Source organism: Rhipicephalus sanguineus, chromosome 3 (genome assembly GCF_013339695.2).
Source record: "Rhipicephalus sanguineus isolate Rsan-2018 chromosome 3, BIME_Rsan_1.4, whole genome shotgun sequence".
Classification (NCBI taxonomy): Eukaryota; Metazoa; Arthropoda; class Arachnida; order Ixodida; family Ixodidae; genus Rhipicephalus; species Rhipicephalus sanguineus.
In genome coordinates, this window is record NC_051178.1 from 43,153,558 (window position 1) to 43,179,615 (window position 26,058).

General features: G+C 45.7%; 1 protein-coding gene across 2 annotated transcripts in view; it reads right to left on the bottom strand.

The window, feature by feature from the left end:
* Window positions 1–24,591, bottom strand: part of LOC119386585 (partner of bursicon) — a 40,997-nt gene extending 16,406 nt beyond the window's left edge. For both annotated transcript variants that reach the window (XM_037653872.2, XM_049413189.1), the window contains exons 1-2: window positions 24,313–24,591; window positions 993–1,298 (exon numbers count right to left, since the gene is read on the bottom strand). In XM_037653872.2, the coding sequence (XP_037509800.1) occupies window positions 993–1,271 (279 nt within the window). In that variant the 5' untranslated portion in view covers window positions 1,272–1,298; window positions 24,313–24,591. The remainder of the gene's footprint in view (window positions 1–992; window positions 1,299–24,312) is intronic.
* Between the last annotated feature and the right edge of the window lie 1,467 nt (window positions 24,592–26,058).

Here is a 26,058-nt window from a genome sequence, read left to right on the forward strand (position 1 = left end):
CACCTGTGTGCACTGCGCGCGGGCCAGACGAAACAATTGAGCACCTGTTGTGTGTATGCCCAGCACTTCAAGCACAATGAATGGCCTTGCTCGCCGCGCTTTGTCGCCAGGGTCTATCCGCCGCTGCACAGAAGGGACCTCCTGTTCCCTGCACAGCACCACACCTAGGTCTTCAAAGTGGTTCTTCGCTTCCTTGGGGATACTGGACTGGACAACTGTCTATAGAAGTCGCCCGCCACGTCCTCGGTCATGGTCGCCATTTTTCATCTCCTTGTCCTGTCCTCTTGAAATCTTGATTACCCTCTCCCGTTTTCCCTACAGGCGCTGAGGCGCGCTCCCAGCTAGGGCTGCAGAAGTTGCGTCATTTCCTCTCCTCAACCTCTTCTCCTCACCCAAAGCGAGAGCGGCAAAACGCGCCGTACTAGATGGAGCAAAGAAAGAAGCGTACTCCACGGTTGTCTGGGAGAGACCTCGTTAATGAGAAGGACCCCCCAGAGACGCGCGCGGAATTCACTGTGATTTGCTGCACGAGCAGCGAGCGGTCCACTGCTCTCTCGCATTGATACGCTTCCCATAAATTCGTGTTGAGCAATCTGACACTTGTCTTCGCACTGTGGAGGGTTCCGATTCTAGCCGCACCTCGCCAAGTAAACTTACTTTGTTTCTTTATTCACTCCACCCTCAGTCACACCTTACCTCTTCTCCGCTTGACATCCTTGACTTTCCCCTGTCACAATGCTCCCCCTTTTCCCCTGGCTACGCGACCTGTTTAGCGAACGACACGGATGGCAAACGGCACCGGTACACGGTCCGCAAGGACAGATTCACGGTAAAATAATGACGTGACATGTCAGCCAGAAGAGAGCAACGATAACGGAAGCCCAACCATTTCATTTCCAAATTTTATATTATGCTGTTCAGGCTGTTACGCTGACAACGCGTTTTCTCCCTAGGCGTGCTTGAGTCGATCAGGTCGAATGTACTCCACTGACCTTGAGAAAACCATGTGGTAGCGTGATGGACGGTTGGACCTGGGACACGCAGGTGCCCTCGCAGCGACTCACGAGCACCGTTCCCTCACAGGTGCGGACGGGGCTTCCTTGGTCGTCGCTGTGATCGCGCGTGATGCGGATGCTGGTCTCCTGCAGCCGGCAGCTGGCTCCACCGGTACCGTCGAGAGCCGAAGCGGAGGCTAGACCGGCACTCACAGCCACCGTGGTGAGCCACAGTGCAGCGGTCGGTGCCGCTACAGTCAGCGAACGCCAATTCATTGTTAAGCCGATCTCGGCGACCCAGCACTGCAAGATAGAAGAAGGTATTCTCGTTGTGGTACAAGTAATTAATCTCATGGCTGAAACACATCATAAGCTGAAGCATACACGCAAGTTTAGCTTACGTAGGCTTTCAGTAAGAAGACAGATATGACAAATGAGAGGTATTCAGATGATGAGCACAGGTAGTGTAGTGTTGTAGGACTAAATTTCGCTATGGAAATAGAGGACATGAATACACAATTGTAAACATTTTAGTTGCACCCAGAACAAAGGAAGCTCTGGTGCCAGTAAGAAATATTCGGCCATTTGTATGTGTGTTTAGACCCTATCATTGGTTCTAAGCAAGTGTGAAGCTCAGGAAAATGATTGATTGATTGAAATAACTTTAATGAGGTCCTGCGGGACGCGCTCTAGCTCAGAAATTGTTCAAATTTTATTCTGGCATTAAAGTCAGTTTTTACATGGCGCACCTATCGACATCGACGCTTGTGTAACATCAGGCTACAGTATCAATAGTGGTGAATGCACGCACAAGTAGGGCGTGTGAAAACTTTAGTTATGCTGTTGCCACGCGCGCTTAGTTTAAGGCATCAGATGCCTCGTCAAACGCGAACATTGACCGGCGTTGGCGTCCCACGTCAGCGATGTCAACATGAGTGATGCCAAAAATCATGATCACGTGATGATGTCGCCATATCACGTAATAATGACGTCAATGATTGTCAATTACTGGGACGTGACCATGATGTCACTGTGGCGTAAAATGGAGGCGTCATTGTTTGGTCAAAGGTAGGTCCATTGCGGAGGCAGTGCAAAACAGTGTGCAGAAAGCTTACAATGCATCCGATCCAGGAGGCAGTGCAAAACCACGTTAGTTGCTGAAACCTTTCCGAGAGGGGCGCGGGAGGTTCAATACATCGACTTAGAACAAAAAAAAGAAAATGGCTTTCTACTTGTAGTCTACTGACGCGGATGCATAAGGGACCCTGTGTTTGTTTATGCGTTATTGGGTTTCAGCCACAAAATAACTGTTAGCACCGCTCGATGCGTACACGTAGCTCGCCTTATACCTTACTACGTACGCTGGCAAGCTTTTAGACTTTATTTCGAACTTTCATAATTTCTTTTTCAATTGTTTTCACGTGTGTGTTTTCTTTGCAGCATCGGGACGATGCTCGTTGAGAGGGGGGCATTGCACACGCGCTTAAGGCTATTTTACTGTGTGATTGGGCTTCAGCCACAAAAGAACTGTAAACACCGCTCGGCGCCAGCCGCTCCGTAATGTTTGGGAAGCTTCGTTATGGTTCCAGTGGAGTTTATTCGGGAGCTCACGCGAGCACCAGCGATAACTCTGGAATGTTCGTTCACTGATGTATAAAAGCCGGCGCCTTGCACGGACGATCAAATTACCGAAAGCGCACAATTGTGATCGCCACTATCAGTGTAGTAGAGCGTGTATTTCACAGAACAGTGGGCTCGGCAGCTGTTGTGCGAGAGTGACCACTAACCTTCTGCACTTCATCAAGCAGGTTATCCGCCATGCCATTGCCCTGGTGTTCCTTTCTGCGCTGTTTGGATCATCACCGTGAGAATCCTCAATGTACGCGCAAACGTTCCGTGGACATGCTCAGATTTCGACATGTGGGACTTGGCTGGACAGCCTTCAGGATCCAACGTGAAAAGCTGTACCACTGTTCCAGCAGTTGGTCCTCGGCACAGCTTGGAAAGTCCCATCGGCCACGCCATCAATCGTTCCACAAGTTATAAAGCCACCGCCCCTATCAACATCGCCTTGTGGGCTCGGCAGCTGTTCTGCGAGATTGATCGCTAACACTCTGCACTTCATCATGCAGGTTGGCCCTTCGCACAGCCTATACGCAAAAAAATCCAGTAATTACTTCTTAGTTCAGCTGCTGAGCCTGCTCGCTACTTGTTGTGAGCGTGGAGCTGTCGTGCGTTCCTTGCTGCATGTCGCGGATGATATCGAGTCAAACACCGGGCCAGAAAATGCGGCAACTCTTGCTGAACTGCGTAAGCTAACCGCCGGTCAGTCGGTTGTTATTACGGTAATTAAATACATTAAGGCAGAACTTGTTACCACAAATAACAATATCGCTGACCTTGCTAAACGTGTGGCATGTGTTGAAGCCCATTTTGAGCACATCGAGCACTTGCGGCAGCAGCTTGTAACCGTACAAACTAATAACGACCAAACTCTGCGTCGTGTTTCTAATTTAGAAAGCCGTTTTGATGACGCCGGGAATCGGTCCCGTCGTAACAATGTAATATTTTATGGCATCCCCGACACTCCGTCAGAATCACGTGCACAACCTACAGAAACAATAATTTAGCTTTGCTCCAAACGGCCAAACATAACTCATGACACAAAAGAAATAGGGCGCATCGTTTGGGTCGCTAAACCCTGGCCGTAATAGTCCCATCATTGTCAGGTTTAGGGCATTTAAGACGAAAGAGGCGATCCTCGCTATCGCTCGCAAGTTGAAAGGTACCACTTATAGTATTGGTGAGGATTTGTCCCGGCGGGTGCAAAACGCACGTGAACACCTTGTCGACTTTGCAAAAAGCAAGTCCGTGCCTTATTCACTTGGATGTAAAACGCTACACATCGGGTCTCGACGTCTCTTTTTTGATGAAGCTTCGCGCAGTGTGCGTGCGCAACTACAGTTATCTCGTCATTGCCGTCAACCATGCCACTCACGTGCCTCGTGGCGCCTTTTCACTCTCGGTTATCTTCACTGACATTCTCAGGTGGCTTCCAAAGCGTGAAGTAGTGTTGAATCTGATGTCATCACCCGATAGTAATGTACTGGTACTAACCGAAACATGGATTTCCCGCGACATTTCAGATGCTGAAATGTTGGACAAGTTCCCTAAGTTTGTAAGTTTGATACATTTCGACAGCACAGGCGCAGTGCCAGAGGTGGTGGGGTACTGATCGCCGTTCACAAGCAACCAGGCCCGTAGCCAGGAATTTTTTTCGGGAGGGGGTGGGGGGCACTTGCTGAAAACCTTGACTTTTTGAGAAAAACACCTATTTTACTATTTATTTTTGGTAGAAACACATACTTCACTAAAATTCCGGCGGGGGCCCGGGCCCCTAGCCCCCCCCCCCCCCTGGCTACGGGCCTGCAAGGAACTATCTTGTTATATGTCATGCAGAACCTCATGTTATTATGCCGGGCGTGTGCTACAGACCCCACCCTAGTCACCATCCTGATTTTCCCGGAAAACCTAATATCATGAGTGAATTAACCAAGAGGCACTAGAATGCATGTATCCTGGTTTTCGGTTACTTCTGGCTTAACCATAATTTGACGCAACTGATAAAAGAACCAACTCGTGTCACGCAAGATTATGCTGACACGCTTGATCTTATTCTAAAAACGCACCCCGAATACATGTCATCGATTTTTTGCCCTCAAGAATTAAGCACCCATAAAGTAATCCATTCTACATTTTTCACTCAAACCGCCTTCGGGCCATTCACCGGAAAAACGAATTCGCCTTTACGTTAAAGGTAACTATTCTGCCGTGAAGAACGAACTGCATGAATTTTATCAGTCCTACGAGTTCACAGTTGAAAATCACTCAGTGCAAGAAAACTGGTCATTATTTCAGGGCAAGATGAATGTTTTAGCCGATGAGCATATCCCAGTGGTCACTATTTCTTCTAACCGCCATAGACCATGGTTCACCAAAACCATGAAAGCACTCGAGAACAAAAAGAATCGGCTATTTCGGTATTCGGTGCTTAAACCAGATGCGGTTTTGTGGGGAGGATACTGTCAAGCTGAACGCGCATATCTCACGACAGTTCGTTAACGTAAACATTCCTTCTTTCGCTCCGACCTTGCCCGCATGATAACCGATAACCCGCGCGAATTCGGGCAGACCGTTAACCATCAGCCGAACCGCGCTATCTGTATTTATAATTATCAGGGTGAAATACCTTGAGATTGTGAGTGTGCTATTACATTCAAGGCCGCCTTTTCGTCCGTTTTCACAAGTGAACAAGACGCCCCCCTACCTGAGTGTTCTACCCCTACCATGCCAACAATGCCGATTATAAGCTTATCGGCCGCAGGCGTCGCATCACTGGTTGAAAAACTAAAGGCTTCCTTGTCCGCATGTCTTGATGACATCACATCTAAACTGATAAAAACACTAAACACATTTCTGCTGCGCTCTTAACCTTGTTCTCTCAGTCATTGCCTACAGGCACTATACCAAACGAATGCAAAGTGGGCAAGGTCGTTCCGGTTTACAAGTCTGTTAACAGAGTTTTACCATTAAACTACCGGCCCACCTCCATAACCACGATACCACGCAAATTATCGAGCATAACATTTACACTAACAGCATGAACTTCCTCGATTCCAACAGATTTTTCCACTCATCACAGCATGGTTTTCGCAAGGGGCTGTCTTGCGAAACTCAGCTCACTCTTTTTCTTCATGACCTGCACTGAAACTTATATACTAACACGCAGGTAGGCGCAATATTCCTCCACTATGCTAAAGCGTTCGACAAGCTACCTCATCGAGGCTCACTATTGAAACTTCCCATTTAGGCTTGCAACCAGATGTCATACGATGGATCAAAGAATTCCTTATTAACTGGTCTCAGTGTGTATGCATCAATACCACGACCTCTACTGTTCCCGTATCCTCTGGCGTCCCCCAGGGCTCCGTACTGGGTCCCCTATTGTTCCTCATATATATAATGATCTACCATTGGAAGTTTCTTGCTCCATTCGTTTGTTCGCAGATGATTGCGCTGTTTACCAATCAGCAACAAATACCTCCGACCAGGCTGTACCGCGGAGCATTGTAACTAATATCCCGATTGTTGCGATCGCTGCTAATGGTTCTTAACCCCAGTAAATCTAAAGCAATGTCCTTCACCCGTTCGCGTAACGCTCTCCTATGTGCATACAAAATTGCTCAAACTCGGATTGAAGCTCTAAGTACCTTCTAATATCTCGGTGTCACTTTCTCCAAAGCTCTTAATTGGTTTCTCCACGTGTCCAACATCATCTCATCCAGTAACAAAACTTTAGGCTATCTCAGGCGTCATTTACGAAACGCCCCTCCTCATGTTAAACGTATTGCCTACAAGTATTTATTTTGTCCAAAACATGAATTCGCCTCCGCATTGTGGAGCCTCCGTTAAAGTTATCTCACAGACGCACTGGAGATGATGCAGAACCGCGCCATCAGGTTCATTCACTCATCATATTTATACAACGTAAGTGTATCCTTACTAAAAGCGGAAACAGACCTGCCCAACCTTTCCTGTCGCCGTTGCATTGCCAGTCCATCTGTATTTCACAAAATGCACCACAGTTCATTCAATCAAGCACCTTATATCTGACTACTACCTAGTATATCTCTTCGTACAGGCTATTCCTCAACTGTTGCTCGCCCCCGAACCCACACTCTCACCTTCTCGTTTTCTTTTTTCCCGCGCACCACTATAGAGTGGAATGGCCTTCCCTACGTCATCGTTGCCATCACCAGCCCAGAAGCTTTCAGTGAAGCTGTAAGAGGGCACTTCTCGTCTAGAATGACAAGTGCCATGCATCCTTATTGTACACCCACCCTTTATGAATGCCCCAACGTGGGGCCTTTAGGGCTCGACGACCGTCGACGTTTTTTCTGACATTGGGATAGATGGTGACTATGCGAAAAAATTTGGAAAGCAGCTGCACTCAGTTTTGCCATGCCCGGGCATCTTGCATAGGAAAGTGTACGTCCACATTGTGCCTGAATAGAGGGCACTTACAAAAATTTGGTACATGGAGGAAGAAGGGTAATCGTAAATGACTTGGCTACTGAACGCGCATGCGCCCAGTGTACTAGACCTAGTATGACATTGTAACTTGAGAGAGAGAGAGAGAAATAACTTTATTTATAAAGTCCAGCGAACTTGACTTGAGGTAGGCCTCAACCCCGGCCTAGGCATCGGCCGCGAGCCCTTGGGCTCGGGCGGCTTCCTCGGCTCGCTGGACGGCCCAGAGTTGTTCTTCGATTGCGGAGCTGAGCAGAGCCTCCTCCCAGCGCACCCTGCGGTTCGATACTGCCTCCTCGTGGTTTCCGTGTGCTTTGTCGTCTAAGCTCGAGCACTCCCATAGTATGTGGCCCAGTGTTGCCCTTGCATCGCACATCTTACATTGTCTGTCAAATAGAGATCAGGGTAACAGAGACGAAAGATAACTGGGTTTGGGTAAGTGTGTGTTTGCAGCTGCCGACATGCAACTGCCTGCTTTTTATTTAATCTATTGTGTGGCGGTGGGTATTTGCGTCTTCCTAGCTTGTATTGCTGCGTTATTTCGTTGTAGCTAGTCATACGTTCCTCCCACTCCCACTCTTCTCCGCGTGGTACCTCGGTCGAAGCGGCGTCGGCGTTCGCAACGGCTCGGTTCGTAAGCTCTCGAGCCGCCGCGTGTGCCGCCTCGTTGCCGGCCAGTGGGGTTTCTGTGTGTGCGGGGGTCCATATAACGGAAGTGTCAGTTTTGTTTCGGATTTTTTGCTCGTTATTAGTTAGGATTCGCAGTGCCTCTCTGGAGACCCGGCCGTTAGCATAGTTACGTATCGCCGCTTGCGAGTCACTAATTACTACTTCGGCCTCGGTGGTGGCCACTGCGAGGGCGATGGCCACCTCCTCGGCCGTCTCCGTGAGTGTGGTTTGCACCGTAACACTCGTCTTGCATATTCCTTCGCAGTTGACCACCGTGGCCACATAGCCACACCTGCGCGCGTATCTGACCGCGTCCACAAATACCGCTTCCTTGCTATTCCCGAATTTCCTGTGCAAGTCCTGCGCCCTCTTATTTCTACTACCGGCGTGATGATCCGGGTGCATGTTTTTGGGCAGCGGCGGAACTACTATTCTTTCTCTCATCGTCGCGGGTACGTCTGCTTTTTCACGTTGCTGCGTGTGATAGCCTATGCCTAGCTTTTCAAGGATGTCCCTACCCGTTTTTGTCTTTGAAAGTCGCTCGTATTGTGCTATGTCGTGCGCTTCTATCAATTCATGAAGCGTGTTGTGCAAACCTAGTTCCAACAATTTCATCGTGCTTGTGTTCTTCGGTAACCCTAAGGCTTGCTTATAAACTTTCCTGATTAAACAATCTAATTTCGCTTTCTCGGCTACCTGCCACTTTAAGTAAGAGGCAACGTATGTGATTCTACTAAGGACGAAGGCTTGCACAAGCCTAATGGTGTTGCCTTCTTCCATACCGCTGTGTCTGTTTGTAATGCGTTTTAGCAATCTGATGGTCTGATTTACCGCTTTTTCCAACCTGCGAATGGTTTCACCGTTGTGCCCATTGGCTGCGAGATGCAAGCCTAACACACGTATAATGTCTACTTTAGGAATTGCGTGCCCTTCCGAAGTTGTCAGCCGTATCTCTTCTTGTGCGTTATTTCCGCTTTTTTCGCTTTCTTTGGGTTTGCGACCTCTGCGCGTAGGTTTGTAGACTAGTAGCTCGGATTTCTCAGCCGAGCAGGTGAGTCCCGTGCCCTCTAAAAAACTCTGAACCGTGTCGATGGCTCTCTGTAGCGTTTGTTCAATCTGGCCGTCACATCCCTGCGTTACCCACATGGTTATGTCGTCTGCGTACAGACTGTGGCAGAGCCCGTCAATCTCCTCTAATTTAGGCGGTAACCCTACGAGTGCGAGGTTAATAATAATATCTGGGGTTTAACGTCCCAAAACCAAGATATGATTATGAGAGACGCCGTAGTGAAGGGCTCCGGAAATTTCGGCCACCTGGGGTTCTTTAACGTGCACCTAAATCTAAGTACACGGGCCTCAAACATTTTCGCCTTCATCGAAAATGCAGCCGCCGCAGCCGGGATTCGATCCCGCGACCTTCGGGCCAGCAGTCGAGCGCCATAACCACTAGACCTCCGTGGCGGGGCACGAGTGCGAGGTTAAAGAGCATGGGCGAAAGCACCGAGCCCTGAGGGGTGCCGGCGCTGCCCATCTCTATCTCTCCGGACTCGAGAACGCCCAGCGTGATCTTCGCTGTCCTGTCCGTGAGAAAATCGCGCACGTAGTCGTATGTCCGTTTACCGAGTCCTAATTCCGTTATTCGGATCAGTATAGCTGAGTGCTTGACGTTGTCAAACGCTTTCTTAAAGTCTAGGCCTAATACTGCTTTGGTGTATCTAGTCGTGCTGTCTGTTACCTGGTGCTCGATTTGTAGCATGGCGTCCTGCGTGGAGAGGTTCCTCCTGAAACCCAGCATGGTGTGAGGAATCAGGTCGCGGTTCTCGAGAAAGTTGGTTAGTCTCGCGAGGACCACGTGCTCCATGACCTTACCGACGCAAGACGTCAGCGATATCGGTCTTAGATTTTCCAGCTGTAGGCGCTTTCCCGGTTTCGGTATCATAACCATGCTGGCGGTTTTCCACTGTCGTGGAATCCGTCCCTTTTCCCAGCATTCGTTAACGAAATTCGTGAGTTGCACTAAAGACCCGTCGTCCAGATTTCTAAGCGTTTTGTTAGTAACCCCATCCGGTCCGGGTGCCGACTTTGTGTTGAGTCTGTGCAACACCGCGCGTATTTCAGCAATGCTAAACGGTATATCTATGTCTTCGTTCACAGCGCCTTTGTATTCGGGGTGGGCTACGTGTCTAGCCTGATTAGTGTATCTCGTTTTGAGCTCGTGCAGGAGTTCTTCGTTGGTCCCTTTGTATTCGTTTATAATCTTATTGACCTTTTGCCTGTGTGCCGTTTTTGTCTCCTCTGGTTCCAGTAGGAACCTGAGGAGATTCCACGCCTTGGTTAACCCCAGCTGACTATCCATGCTGTTACACGTTTCTTCCCACTGTGACTTGCAGAGCTGTGACGCATATTCTTCGATGTCTCTATTTAGTTTGGGAATTTTCCTACGTAAAGTCCTGTTGTGTCGTTTTGCCTTCCATCGGGCTTGTAGGCTACGTTTAGCCTCCCACATGTGCAAAAGTTTACTGTCTAAGACCTGGAGGTTCGCCTCGGGCGGGACCTCATGCGTTGCCGTCGCGACATCCCGCTTCAGCGTTTCGGTCCACCTTTCGATATCGTCAATATTTTCCAAGGAGTTAATCTTATCGTTCCTGATCTGTCTGAACTTATGCCACTCGACAAGCTTGAGTCGCGTATCTGCGTGCTTCACTGCAAATGCCGTCGAAAGACGATAGTCTTCTGCCGGCCGTACTACATGAGTCCTGGTCTCATCCGCGGCCACCCGTGATGCTGGTTTCAGGGCCACTGCCAGGTGGCAGCACCATATCGTCGGCAGAGGCCTTATTTGCGCATAGCGTCGCATTTTCAGCTCAGCCTAGGGAACGGTAAGGTCTTTAGAATTAAGTATCTGTGTACTTTCTAGTAAAGGAACACACCACTTAATACTTGATATTGATGTTGCGCCTCAGATATGCGTAATATTGGCTTTTTGATCGACAATGTTCACAAGTATGAACGCAGCTACCAGTTCAAGATGGCGGGGCGTTCAGCAAGTGCTTAAACTTTGGCCGGGCGGCTTAATCGTGTGAAAGACACAGAAAGACAACAGACAGAGAGACTAAAATCGTTGCGTTCAAGTATCCCATGAAAGACTATCGTCTTTAAACGCAAGAAAGGCAAGAAAGGCAATACCAGGCCTGCGCTGAAACCGCAGCACAGTCACAGCGAAAGCTGGAAGAGCGGTAATCTCTCTTGGGGCTACTAATACAAGTACACTAGCAAGGCACCCACTACGCCATAAACCACAATTTTTTGTGAAGTTGGTAAGCACCTATTAAGCCATTATTCGTCATTCTGCGGAGAAGCGAGGCACCAGCTACACGTCTGTAAGGCATTATGTGCACTTTGTTGACGCGACGACTGATGACGATGAAGAATTATGGCTCAGCGCTTTGTAATGGGTTGGAAGCTTGAAACGGCCCACCACTTATGTAAATTGCATTGGGTGAAGCCCGGTCGCTATTTCCCTCTCCCGTCATGCTGTATAACATACGTTGACGTAGGAGAGAGACGGAGGGGGGGGGGCGAAGAACTTTACTGAGACCCCGAGGAAATGGATCATGTGCTTATGGGCTTCCTTGGGAACCAATTCAAGTGCATTTGCGAGGAACCCACTACGCTCTAAATCATTCTAATTTTACTGAGACCCCGAGGAAATGGATCATGCGCTTATGGGCTTCCTTGGCAACCAATACAAGGGCACTTGCGAGGAACCCACTACGCTATATATCATTGTAATTTTTTAGAAGTAGGGCAGCAGGCAATGTGCCATTTTTCGTCATTCTACGCAGAGCCCTGGTACCTGCTAAGCGCATGTAAGGCATTATGCGCACTTTGTTGATGCTGTGCCTGATGACGACGAAGAATTATGGCAGAACCATTTGTAATGGGTTGCAAGCCTTCAACAACCTACTCGTTGCGCAATTCGCATTGTGTGACGCCTGGTTACAGAATTCGCGTTGTGCGACGCTTGGTGCTTATTTTACTCTTCTACCACGCTATATTGCATATGCTAATGTGGTTCCTTCCCGACATGAAGCCTGTATAGGACCTTTTTGCAAAGCAGCTTCAAGCACAGGCATGGCTCAGAGGTTGAATACTGGGCTCCCACGCTGAGGGCCCAGGTTCGAACCTCGTTCTATCCTGGAATTTTTTTCTTATTTCTTTTTTTCTTATTTCGAGCGATACTGGTTACGGACACCGGCGGCGGCGGCGGCGGACAACTACGGCGCCAAAAACGGCCGGTGAAATGATCTCATAACAGCTTTCGCTGTAAAACATATAGTTTATCCGGTGATGTCGTGATAACGATGTCTGTCTTACCGATGGCACTCGATGATGTCTCCAAATATAGTACACAAAATATCAGCGAATTACAAAGAATATACGTAACGGGCTACTTCTCCTAACATATGCGCTTAATACTAAGGTTAAATGCTCTCGGAAACATTTTATGACGAACATATTGAAGGACGCAGGATCACGCACCTCCACCACTGTGAAAGACGCAGGACGACCGGACCAGGTAACGCCAGCGGAACCGTTTATTCCGCAGTGTCGGCCTCGGCACACAACACCAAGAAGAAGAATAGAGATGATGATGGCTATGTAGAAATAGAACGATGAAGTACGTTAAATGTGCTTACAATATACAGTATTACCCCTGAGTAAAAAATCGCGGGGGAAGCGCTTTTTATTCGTTCTCCTGAGAATTTGGTTGTCGCGAAAATAGAAAAATACTCACACCAGTTGCTTCGCACAACCACAATCCATTTAAAGAAGTTGCTGATCTTGCTCTGTTTCCCGTTTCTTTGAAGGAGCTGGACGGCTCAAGCCTCGCAGCTTAATAAGCTTTGCAATGTTTCCTCATCGTCGTGGACAACGAAGAAAGTGCGAATGATGTCAAAAGCATTGATACATCACTTACTTGCCTTTCTTGCGTTTTGTTGCTTTCATCGTTCTCGTCGTCACTTTAATTTTCTTTGCGCACACTTTGGATGTCTTTCGGCCTGAAGTCAATGTCGTGGGGGATGTCACCTGAAACGCCATGTGCCGACAAAGTTGCCAACATAGGCGTTAGGATAATATTACTCCCAGCGAAAGAAAGACTTGTTGCTATCATCCTCATACGACCGAAAATAAACAGCAATGGTCGTACCGTTGCTTGTTGGCGGAAACGTATATACCCAACTTGTCGAATGAACGGTCCTGCAATTTTCGAACTTCTGGATTTGCAACCGGCTCATGGGTTGAAAAAACAATGTTGCGGATCACTGCCTCAATCTTTCGTTACTGCAGGAGTGCTTTTTAAGATCACTTCACTGTCCAGAAGGGGCAAATGCATCGGACTCTATGGACGTTCGCCGGGACGCCAGATTTCTTCGTTACCGCGAGAATTTCGTTCTTGAGGGTTTTCGTTATTGAGGGATTCGACTGCACCATGCCCCAAAGAAGAAATGATAGGTTTTTGATGCTTCATGATGCTCTCGTTGCGTGGTCGCAGCTGGTAAATCGTTAGAATCATCGTGTTTGTGTTTTTCATATGAGAGCCCAGAATGCTCCAAGCGCTTAATTAGCACGTCCACGCCGCAACAAGGTCGTGACTAGGTCGTGTTAAACTTAGAGGTTTCACCGTGGAACAAGGAATCAGCTAGCGCCGCACAGTGGTTTCTTCGGAAGCCACGTTCGATCAGCTAAGGCTGGTCGCGAGGATCCAGGACACGGTCCGAGCTCAAGCCATCCTGAACGCCTCTCTTGAGCTCTCTTCTCAAATAAAGACGCTTATTATCTCTCTTTCGCCCTGCAAATTACACAAATTAGTGATGATAATAGCTAGCGCTTCGTGAGAAGCAAGCGGACGAATTGAACAGAATTCACGATTGACTAAGTAATACGCTGATGTGAAAAAACAAACAGGTATTTTTATAATGTCAGTCTTGCGCACACTGTAGATGTGTCATTATAACAGAAAAAATTGCCGACCAATCATTTTAAGCTCATATATTAAAAGAAATCTGTGCGGATTTCGCATAAAGAGTTGTTAGTTGACAAAAAATTTGTCCTCGGTGGGGGATAGCATTCGGGACCAACACTTTTCCGGGATGGCAGCTCTACAGATATGGTCCTCGCGATAAAGGGCATAGAATAGAACACCGAAATGTACATGCTAGAAAAGGTTTTCGCGTGCAGTTTGCTCCGCGCATATCATAGAACACTCATTCAACACCGCATATACCCACCCTGAGCAAGCAATAGAAGCACTTGCCTTCTATTGCAAGGACAATTTTCAAACGCTCACTATTCTAAATTAGTTTCTTTTCATGAACTTGCTTTTCTCGCAGAGTTTAAAAAAATGCCAGGCCTGCGCTGAAACCGCAGCACAGTCACAGCGAAAGCTGGAAGAGCGGCGTTTCTAGATTGGTTGGTTGGTTGATCCTAGAGGAATGGCACAACCCACCACGGGGGATCGGCCACGAATCGTGCGGCAGTAGGATGTGTGAGTGAAAAAAAAAAAAAGGGGGGGGGAAGAAAAAAAAAAGGATAATTCTAAAGAGATAATTTTAGGTAAGCGAAAATGTTATTTGTGTTCGCGGTTACCCAATTGAATGCTAAAGAGATATAAAAGAAAATGGAAGAGAAAGAGTTAGTGAAATAAAAGCATTAAATAAATTATGAACGATAAATGAAATAAATAAATCACCGGTGTGTACTAGAAATATTAGCATGGCAGTCTTTTTGATTCGTTTATATAGTTAATTACTGCCTCACATATGTCCCTGTTGCAGTGACCCAGTGCCGACGCCCCCAGGGAGAGTAATGCCGTTACGGAAAGCTCAAGCCCAAGTTTTCGGAAAGGAGGTTCAAGAAATCTTTGCCTTAGATGTTGATATCTGCGACATTCTGTGAAAAAATGCTCTATGGTTTCTGCTTGTGAACAATAACAACATTGAGGGGAAGGAACAAAACCAGGCCTGTGTAAGTAAAAATTTAAAGAGGGAATTCTGCATCGCAATCTAGTTAACGTAACTTCTAATTGTCTTGTGCCACACCATGAACTATGCCATGGAAACCTAAGGTGCTGAAAGTCTGCCCCGTTTAGAACAGAAGATCGTGTGTGTTCCTCTCGAATACAAAAATATCGAAATCGTGCGATAGTATTTTGGGAGGAGGGTCTTAGAAGCTTCAGGACCGGGCCCTGAATTGATGCCGCCGCTAATGTGTCCGCTGCTTCATTTAGAGTTATTCCAGTATGACCTGGTACCCAAACCAAACGGACAATACGTACATGATTGGGCATATATGTATATAATTCTGACAGGCAGCTCGATGACTTTGGTACTGTCAAAGCAGTGCAAACTGACAAAGAGTCGGTCAATATAACCACTGAAGAAATAGATGCTGGGAGTTTGCGTAATGCCAGAATAATTGCCATTAATTCTGCCTGGAATATTGGCGTAAAATCGGGCAGTCGAAGAGAAAAGGACCAGTTTAAAGCTGTTGAATAAATGCCCACTCCTGCCTTTTCATCTGCAACGGAGGCATCTGTGGCTATGACTGAACTTATCCGTAGACTCTTAAGGTGGTCGCTCAACAAGCCGTTTAAATATCTAATAGGCAATAGTTTAGCATTTTTTGGAAATATATAATCAAATTCTATTATTGTTTTATGATTGAGTACACTTGGGAAACTTATTTCGCGCATTGTTACTTGTAACGGCTCCAGCAGCTGCTGTACGAAAATTATTTGAGGGCGATGTAACCGAGACCACTCACAATCAAAAAATCTGGACGGTTCGCGAAGAAATATATATTGCGAGCGTCTCTGTGGGGAGGCATAGATGTTTAGAAATGTCTGGACTGTTAGAATACGAAACCTAGTTTGCAGAGACGGCAGGTATGTTTCATGGTAAAGGATATTATTAGCTACAAACTTAGGAAGGCCTAAACATATCCGTAATGCCTCACGTTCTATAGTTAGGAGAGGGCGTAATTTATAAGCGGGTCCCCCACAGAATAACACGCATCCAAACTCTAATATTGGTCGGACATACATACTATATATCATTAACAATGTTTTTCTACGCATTCCAAAACGAACGCCGCTGATTCGCCTTAACAAACCAAGTGCACGTAATCCTTTGGATGCAATATATTCAATATGTGGGCTCCAATTAAGATTGGTAGTGTATACTATGCCTAAATATTTTAATGACTCTACCTGTGGAATAAAATCCTGCCCATACATCAGTGCGATTCGCACAGGAGATGTCAACGGGAACGCGAGAAGAGCACTCTTGTTAACATTAAGGGACATATGCAGATCACTAAGCCATACTTCAATCTCATTCATATATGATTGTAGAATATTATATAGCAACTGTATATCATTAGAAGCTGAAAAGAATGCAATGTCGTCCGCGTATACATACACTTGCACATCATTGTGAGAAGGGATAGAGCTTAGTAATATATTAAATAACATAGGCGAGAGAACCGATCCTTGAGGAACTCCCCTTGTTTGTTTGTAGTGTTTAGAAGATAAGCCGTTCTGCGAGCAATAAAATGTGCGTCCGCTTAAAAAATTTTGTATCCATGCAATTATATACTCAGGAACGTTAACATTTCGGAGTTTATTAATCAAGATGGCGTGCTCTACACTGTCATACGCCTTAGCAATATCTAAGGTTACCAGTGCGGCGTACTGCTTTTTGTGCCGAGCAAGCTTAATTCTGCTTTCTAGATCAACATGTGCACACCATATAGAGCACCCAGGTCTGAATCCAATTTGGGAATCACTCAATATGTGATTTTCTTCTACCCATTCTTCAATATGCCTATATAAAACCCGCTCTATTAGTTTTACAATGTTTGAAGTGAGCGAAATAGGTCTAATATTGTCGATTGCATAGCCAGCGCCCTGTTTTTTAAGTAGTGGAATTACTTTGGCGACTTTCCACTCGGGATGAACCATGCGTTTTCTATAGAAAAATTTATAAAGTTAAGAATATCGCTGGGAGACAAATCAAACAAAATTTTTATCATGCCTGTAGTTATGTTGTCAGGACCTGGAGATGAAGCTGGCAGTGACTTTACTATTTCTGATATCTCTTCTAATGTGGTTGCCTTATATTCATTAGCTTTTCCTGTAACTGACAAATGATAGGGTAACAACGATGCAAAGCGATCTTCCAATCCCTTCCCAATTGCCTCCAATGACTGCAACAATTCTGCGGGTGATAAACAAACCGATTCTATATTTATTGGTGGCGGAACAATCTTTCTGCGTCGCAGAAACCTAAAGAGTGCTTTCTTATTTTTGGTCTCTGACATATAGCTGTAATGTTTGGAGTTATAATCTTCTTTTGCTTTGTCGACCGTTTGTCTAAACGTGGCAGCGGTATATTTATAGTCTTTCCAATTTCGTGGGCACTGGTTGTAGAGTAACTTCTTCCAAGCTGCTTTTCGTCGCCTATAGTCGCGATCACAGTCTGTGTTCCACCATGGTGAATGCGTTCTATTTTTAGTTGATTGCATTCTGAATTCGGCTTTTTTCCTACTGTCACCTAATAGCTGACATAAATGAATTGCCTTTACCTGATCACTTAATCCTGTCTGTTTATTTAAGCCTGATCGTAGTGAATCTTTAAATTTGCTGTAATTAACATAATTTCGAACATGTTTGGTTAATGAAGTAAGTGGGCACACTATTTCAAATAATATTGGTAGGTGATCACTGTTTGTGGCCGATGTGATGGCAGACCAGGACGAAATAATGCAACTCGAGCTTGAAAAGGTCAAGTTTATCACAGAACTTGATAGGCCAGATACATAAGTTGGAGTTCTGTAATTCGCGCAATGAACGTCATTCAAGCTGGTCCATTCTAACAACCGTTTACCACACGCATCGGATCGGTAACCCCACGAAATGTGGTGTGAATTGAAATCTCCTGCTATGATTATATTCTTTCTACATGCGGCTACTGCGGAATCAAGTAAAGTAGTGTTCAGAACACCTGTAGGGAAATAAACATTCACTATGGAAAATGGTGTATATCCAGGAATAGCTACGTCCAATGCCAAAATTTCACTTTCTGCCGACGTTGACCGATATGAAATTTTCGCTCTATGGCCAAATTTCGTAGAGATGAAAAACGCTAGGCCCCCTCTACCAGAAGGGCGATCCAACCGAAAACAGTGATAATTATTTAGATTAAAACTTTTTTCTGTAGATAACCAGGTTTCTTGCAATAGAATTAAATCAGGAGTAAGTTCTGCACAAAGTTTTAACAGGTCAGTTGCTGCAGCAAGAAGTGAGCGGCAATTCCACTGAAGTACTTTTAATGACCCTATGTTGAAGGTAGGCCGGCGGTCTCAACTGCTTTCTGAAGAATGTTGTCTTTCAAGAAATCATCCTTCGTTAGTGGACTATTATCCTGACATTTTTTTGTCTTCAATCTATGTAGAAGAACAGATTTCGGGGAGTGGGGGGTAGCCCGACGTTTAGCGGCTCTAGTGTCCAAATCCATACTTTCACTACTTTGTGAAGTGGTCTCGGAGTTATTACCATCCTCTTGTTCTAAACTAAATGTGGGAGAATCAGTGTAGGCAAAACTGCCAGACGCAGTTTCTGTCGTGATTTTTTCATTTATGCCCTCATGGATGGTTTTTTCATTTATGCCCACATGAATACCTGTATCAGCAGATGCTCGCCCTGCAACCTGCAAAATTTGTGACATCTGAGCCGACAAAACTTGTCCGATTGTCTCTGAAAGATTTGAAAAAATTGTATTCAGTGCTTTAGACATAGCCTTTTCGACAGCAGCTGCCACGACTTCCCCTATAGATGCATCCATGGCTTTAGAATGCCGAGCAGCAGCTTCAGCATATCCACGGGATCTCTCTAATACGATAGCCCTAGCTTCACGGCGTGAGCATCGCTGCCTGTCTATGATTTCTAAAATTTGAAGCTCTTGAGCTCTCGCCAGGCAGTTTGCATGATCAGCAGGGTGCGAACCTTGACAAAGACAGCATCTTTCGCTTTGGGAATTACATGTTCTAGTGTCATGGTCTTCTCCGCATATGCGGCACCTAGGAGATGATCGGCAGCCCTTAATGGTATGACCATAACGCCAACACTGAACGCATTGCAGTGGACGTGGTGTAAGTGCTTCAACTCTATAAATTAAGGGCCATGCCTTAATCTCTGTGGGCCTATTTATGCCTGCAAATGTCACAATGACCGACTCTGTGGGGACTCTCTGATTATCAGAGACGCGAGAGCATCGGTAGACTGATGTTGCCCCGGCCGCTGAAAACATTTCCAAAACCTCTGAAGCGCACAGGCTCGAGTCAACTCCGCGGACTAAGCCTTTAACGCAAGCGAGATGAGCAGGAATAAATGGGCTCACCGGATGGGATGCAAACGTTGAGCACTTTAAGAGGTCAGAAACACAGGCCTGGTCCGGAGAGCAACACAGAACTCCGCCCCTGCCAAACTGTCGGACATCGGTGATGTTTTGGTAGTGTGGGGTAGCTTTCCGCAACTCCTCCTGAATTACCTTTGGGTTTTTGACACGGATTAACCCCCCGTTGGTCGGCACTAGTGCTACTGGCACGCTGTGAATACCACTGCGCAAAAAAGCCTCTATAGGCATGTCATTATTGCGAAGAGAGGCCGTCTAGAGGAAAGACCTCTGGCCAGGGGAGGAGAGAGACATTAGGTACTCACAGTACGATCAAGTCAGTAAAAAAGGGGAAAAAATAGAACGAAAACTCACAAATACACTGCCGCCCGACAAGCGACCGACACCCCGACAACAGATCGCACCAAACCACCAGGCAGAAAATCACTGCTGCGAGAGCGTCGAACGACCGGCCACCGCGTCGAGCCCGTGGTAATCTCTCTTGGGGCTACTAATACATGTACACTAGCAAGGCACCCACTACGCCATAAATCACAATTTTTTGTGAAGTTGGTAAGCACCTATTAAGCCATTATTCGTCATTCTGCGGAGAAGCGAGGCACCAGCTACACGTCTGTAAGGCATTATGTGCACTTTGTTGACGCGACGACTGATGACGATGAAGAATTGTGGCTCAGCCCTTTGTAATGGGTTGGAAGCTTGAAACGGCCCACCAGTTATGTAAATTGCATTGGGTGACGCCCGGTCGCTATTTCCCTCTCCCGTCATGCTGAATAACATACGTTGACGTGGGAGAGAGACGGAGGGGGGGGGGGGGCGAAGAACTTTACTGAGACCCCGAGGAAATGGATCATGTGCTTATGGGCTTCCTTGGGAACCAATTCAAGTGCACTTGCGAGGAACCCACTACGCTCTAAATCATTCTAATTTTACTGAGACCCCGAGGAAATGGATCATGCGCTTATGGGCTTCCTTGGCAACCAATACAAGGGCACTTGCGAGGAACCCACTACGCTATAAATCATTGTAATTTTTGAGAAGTAGGGCAGCAGGCACTGCGCCATTTTTCGTCATTCTACGCAGAGCCGTGGTACCTGCTAAACGCATGTGAGGCATTATGCGCACTTTGTTGATGCTGTGCCTGATGACGACGAAGAATTATGGCAGAACCCTTTGTAATGGGTTGCAAGCATTCAACAACCTACTCGTTGCGCAATTCGCATTGTGTGACGCCTGGTTACAGAATTCGCGTTGTGCGACGCTTGGTGCTTATTTTACTCTTCTACCACGCTATATTGCATATGCTAATGTGGTTCCTTCCCGACATGAAGCCTGTATAGGACCTTTTTGCAAAGCAGCTTCAAGCACAGGCATGGCTCAGAGGTTGAATACTGGGCTCCCACGCTGAGGGCCCAGGTTCGAACCTCGTTCTATCCTGGAATTTTTTTCTTATTTCTTTTTTTCTTATTTCGAGCGATACTGGTTACGGACACCGGCGGCGGCGGCGGACAACTACGGCGCCAAAAACGGCCGGTGAAATGATCTCATAAACAGCTTTCGCTGTAATAAAGTAATTTCAGTGTTCTAAAACAGCCACTGCTGATGGCTTTATTGTAGCTGTCCCAAACTCTTTAGAACTACGAGTAATTTGTACGAATAACACAAAGTATAAGCGCTCAAAGCTCAGTTTAGGTTAGATTTTGTTCTAACCAGGACGATGGGCAACTTTTCAGAGATCAAATGGAATTGTACAACTTTATTGTACTGCATGCTTGCGAGTACAAATTCCTTTTCACATGTTTTTGATGTGCGTAAATCACTATGTCGTATAGATGGATATTTTTTGTAGGAAAGAATAACACTCATATAAAAACGTGGTTCAGCGTTTGCAGATATATCTTTACTATATCCTTATGAGCTGCAGTATTGAACTATGCCTATGCTGCCCTTCTTCAAAACACTATGCTCCGCCACGCAAACCGAGGCTGCTTTCTCTACGAAACTGAATCTGATTATGTAGGAGCTAGTAACCTAGCTCTATTTGATATGATCTCTCATCATCTTGCTGGGCAAAGTTAGATAGCTGAAGATACTGTTGACATGCGTGTATTCTCCTTTTCAGGTCACATTGAAAATGAATCACAAAGCTGATCTTGAGCAGGTGGCACCCACGCTTAACGCATCCGTTACGATGAAGTGTATCAGAAAATATTGGCCTCCAATAACAGACCTCTTATCCAAAATGACGACTTAGAAGATGCGTGACGGAAAAAGAACAGTACGTCGCATGTTCTCGGAGAATATGAGCAGCAGTTGACGAATTGTTGCGAGTACAAGAGCATTTCAGCCATGTACACAATCTTGATTTTTATAGAGTCAGTGACTGCATACACTTTGGAGACCGTCATACCAAAGGTCACCCTGTCATAATAAAATAATTTCCGGGTTTTCATGAAGAATATAATGATATAAAGACAAGCTGCAAGTTCCCAAGATTTGAGAACGGGGGCTGTGTTCTGGGGAACGGGTAGTTTCAGGGGATGTTTTGGTCAATTAAAGCTATATTTGTGAGGAACTCTCGAAAGCTACGTCACCATTTCCTAACAATAACTTAACAGTGTACATCAGATATGACCCTGCGTTCGGAGGACAATTGGCTTTAAAACCAGTGTATTGTGATCAACTTGCTTCTTAAAGGGCGTGGTACTGCCACTCACCACCCTCTCCCGTGGTCTCAATGCAACAATCCCCAACTTCATTATGACATGCCAGATAAATTTTACGTATCGAGACCGAACACGAGAATCCCCACAAACAAAAATGAAGCTTTGGCCTACTGTCTGTGCCACACTCTCGATAAGCAGTAAGCATCGCTGAGACATAGTTGCATGTCCCTATCTACAAGTGTGGAATAATTCCGCGTCAATTAATGCTAGCGATCACAGAAAGGAGGGCACAGGTGGAGGCGTTGTTCTGTTTCCGTACTCCAACCTTCAAACTTCCAGGAAAATTACCTTCACTCACCCGCACCCACCGACATAAATGCGAAGTGGCATAATGCGCACACCAGCTTTAAACACTTTTAAAAACTTTTATCGAGTTGTCACATCTACCTCTGATGAATTAGTGCCACGCCGTACGGTTACACAACGGTGCTGCTTTTCCTCTGGAAATATAATCATCATGGTGGACTTCAATGTACCTTATATTACGCAGCCATTATTATCGGTAACCACTCATAAGGTCCGTCATGGCACTATATTCACTCATCAACAAACAGTAGAGATGATTTTGTTCATTGCCCCGCTTTGTGTGAATGGCTCCGAGTGTACGGTTACGGACAGACTCTCTCTCTCTCCCTACATATATAGGGATATATATATATATATATATATATATATATATATATATATATATATATATATATATGTGTGTGTGTGGGGGGGGTGTCGTGTCTGTGTACACGTGCATACCGACCTTCACGCTAATAAATACTAAAAAGACAAACGGGCGAGAAAAAATTCGGCAGGTCCCACTCTTTGCGGGAATCGGTTTTATGCGAAGCAATCAGCGAGATGTCCTATGCTGTATTTTATAATTTTGAGCCAAGCTTTACGAGGTGGATCGGCGTGTTTTCGTAAGTATTGTAGTTTTGAGCACAGCGTGGGCTTACTAGTACTAGGCACGTCGACAGCACTGGCGTTCAAACGGTAACTTATGGTGTGACGTAACATCAGCACTAACGTTAGAGCACATACGTCATTATTATCGAAACTAAGTGCACTTTACGGTGCAATGATGTGAATATCATACGTAACTTCCGTTAATGCATTCCTCCGCGGTCGAGCAACGTTTGAATATAGCTTCCTGGATCATAGGAATACAAATGTAATGTTTATTAGACTGCCATAAAAGCCGAGCCGACACTGGAACCACAGAACCTAACCTGACATGATGCCTGTATCGTACGAGTACATATGTAGTGTTATTGCTTTGTTGTAAAATTAGATAGCCAGCACCACAGCCGCAATTGACGTTGCGCCGACATTACGCCTACATAGGGTGTTTATCCAAAGCAGTTTCAAGACCTGGCGTGGCTCTGTGGTAGTATAGCTGACGGCCACACAGGATGTTTGGGTGCGATTCCTGCTGGGATCGTAATTTTTATTTTTTGCATTCATCGGGTCAATGCGGCCGATGTCCGTTTTTCTTAACGCTCTCGCATTTCAATTACCAATGTCTATTCTCGCCAATCCTAGGTAGATATAAACTGTGAATCACCTACCCCTACACCGTGGCCCGTGGAAGACGGGTATGTGCCACACGTGTCTGAAGGAAAGGGTTTGACGATGGAAGCGGCAGGATTTTCACGTTATTCATATAATTACCAGACAGTCATATCGGTCAAATACTCTTACCATAACATGCCAATTTCGGTGTACACCATGTTAAAAAGGCGATCACGAGAGCACCCAGACGTAGGCGGCTAGATAGATAGATAGATAGATAGATAGATAGATAGATAGATAGATAGATAGATAGATAGATAGATAGATAGATAGATAGATAGATAGATAGATAGATAGATAGATAGATAGATAGATAGATAGATAGATAGATAGAAGCCCCACAATAAAAGTGTCCACGTAGCTAGCGTCCGCTGAAGCGGTGCTTCGCTCAAGACTCATATGGATGGTGGGTGTATGAAAAACTACATGAAATAAGAAACAATTCACCTTTGAATTTAAAAAAAACAAACACAATAGGAAAGGACGTCGCTGACCGCGTCTCTCCTTTTGAGTTCCGCTGCCCGAACCAGTGTCAGCGAACGTAAGCATTTGCCACATAAAGTATTTTGTCCAACCTTTTTTTTATTTTTGCAGTATGAAGTATAGTGTACCTCCTCGTAATGTGCTAACTACTAAGCATGATATCTCAGCGGACTTATTGTGGCTTACGATCCTAAATTTGTGTGTTTTTAAGCTGAAGCACACTTGCGACACACTATTTCTTCCTTATTTTGCAACCGTGACATTGTAAAAAAAGGCAATTCTAGACATAAGGTAAATGCAACAACTCACCTTGCAGCGGTGGGGTAAGCAGTAGAAATGTGCGACGTAGTATTTTCCAGCCAAAACCTACACTATTCAGGAAAAGGCGAGAGGATGGCTGGTCGTTGAGCAGCTACAATGTCACCTTAAGCCTATTCGACGCATACATTAACATATTACGAAATGTACTATTGCCATCCGTCCTAGCCTTTCTGCGGTGACTAAGTCGTGTTTGTAACACGGCCGAACCAAAGAACAGGCTTTTCTGATAGCAGAGAGACAGAGCTTTCCTCCCTGGCGCGTGGCTTTGTGAGTCGTGGACGCCAGAGTTCGGCGGTGCCCATTCTTTATGTACTAGCAACGATAAAAAAAGGGACAAAAATACGGCAGTCTCACTCTTCGGCCTGTGGTTGGCTGAAAGTCGGAACCCGACCAATGTAGCGAGCAAGATTTTGCTTCTCCCAGCACATCGTGCCGCTTTCTTTGGCGAGGAAGCAAAAATATGACTCCGTAAGAACATTCTTCTTCACAGCAGGAGCCCTGTTCTCCGCGAAATGCGCTTTTTCTGTTATTATCGTACATGTTTCATCCTTCGCAATATGTTTTTTTCTGCATTGCCAAAGTAATGTTATAGTGATCTAACACATTTTTTGTACAATTCCTTCTATTTATGCTTGAAACTAGCCATAGCGATCGGTTTTTGTCGGACTTGCAATCGGGGAAGAAAAAGTGCGTGCTGGTAATGACAACTCTAAGGCAGGCCTGGGCAGAGATACTCAGAAAAGCATACCGGATTACAAATATCAAAATACATGTACCGGAAGATTAAAATATGAATACTGAGATACATTTGTCTTTGACGTATGTGATCTTTCCGAAATACTTTTGAAAGATGAAAAAGTATCCCGGAATACAGATACTGGAATACCTTATTATATCGCGGATGATGATGCTCCGGAAAGACATTCACTGATTGCAGTATAATATTGCGAATAATGTTCCAGCGCATTCAGACTTTCAAGTAAAGCATATCGCTCCGTATTATTAGGGGAAAATTAACAAAAAGTACACATTTATTTTACACAGGAGATCTGTTTTGCGGAGAAGGTTGCTGCGTTATTCTACTGAAAAAAACCTATATGGTTTCATACAGGATCCGTATGGTTTTATGCAGGACTTACAGGACTAAATATAGGAATTGTATAGGACCGTGTGGAGGTATATAGGATCCAAACAGGATCCAAATGGGACCTAAACAGGACCCATATGGCGGTATATAGGACGCAAGTAGGACCTACAGAGGACCCATATGACTGTATATATGACTCAAATAGGACCTCCAGAGGACCCATATGGCGGTTATAGGATACAAATAGGGCCTCCCAGGACCTATATGGCGGCATATAGGATCAACACAGGAGTTGTTTTCTTTCATCCGCTCTCATTCAAACCTCTCACAATCTCTTCCTGATGAATAGTTCGCCTTTTTATCTTTATAGGTGCCAGAACAGCACTTTATTCTCAATGTTATCTTTCAAATTACCTTTCATCTCAATCTAGCTCTCGAACCAGCTGGCTTTTTTTTATCTTGACAAGTGGCAGTGCAGCACATAATCATCCGCTTTCATCTACACCTCTTGCAACATCTTTTTGCACGCGCACGTACACGGCCCAACCGAACATCTTGACACCCAGACACCAAAGTTTTGCAGTTCTGAAGTGTTCTTAACCCTTTGGCACGCTATGTACACAATTTTGTACACCAGCTGTTTTTGC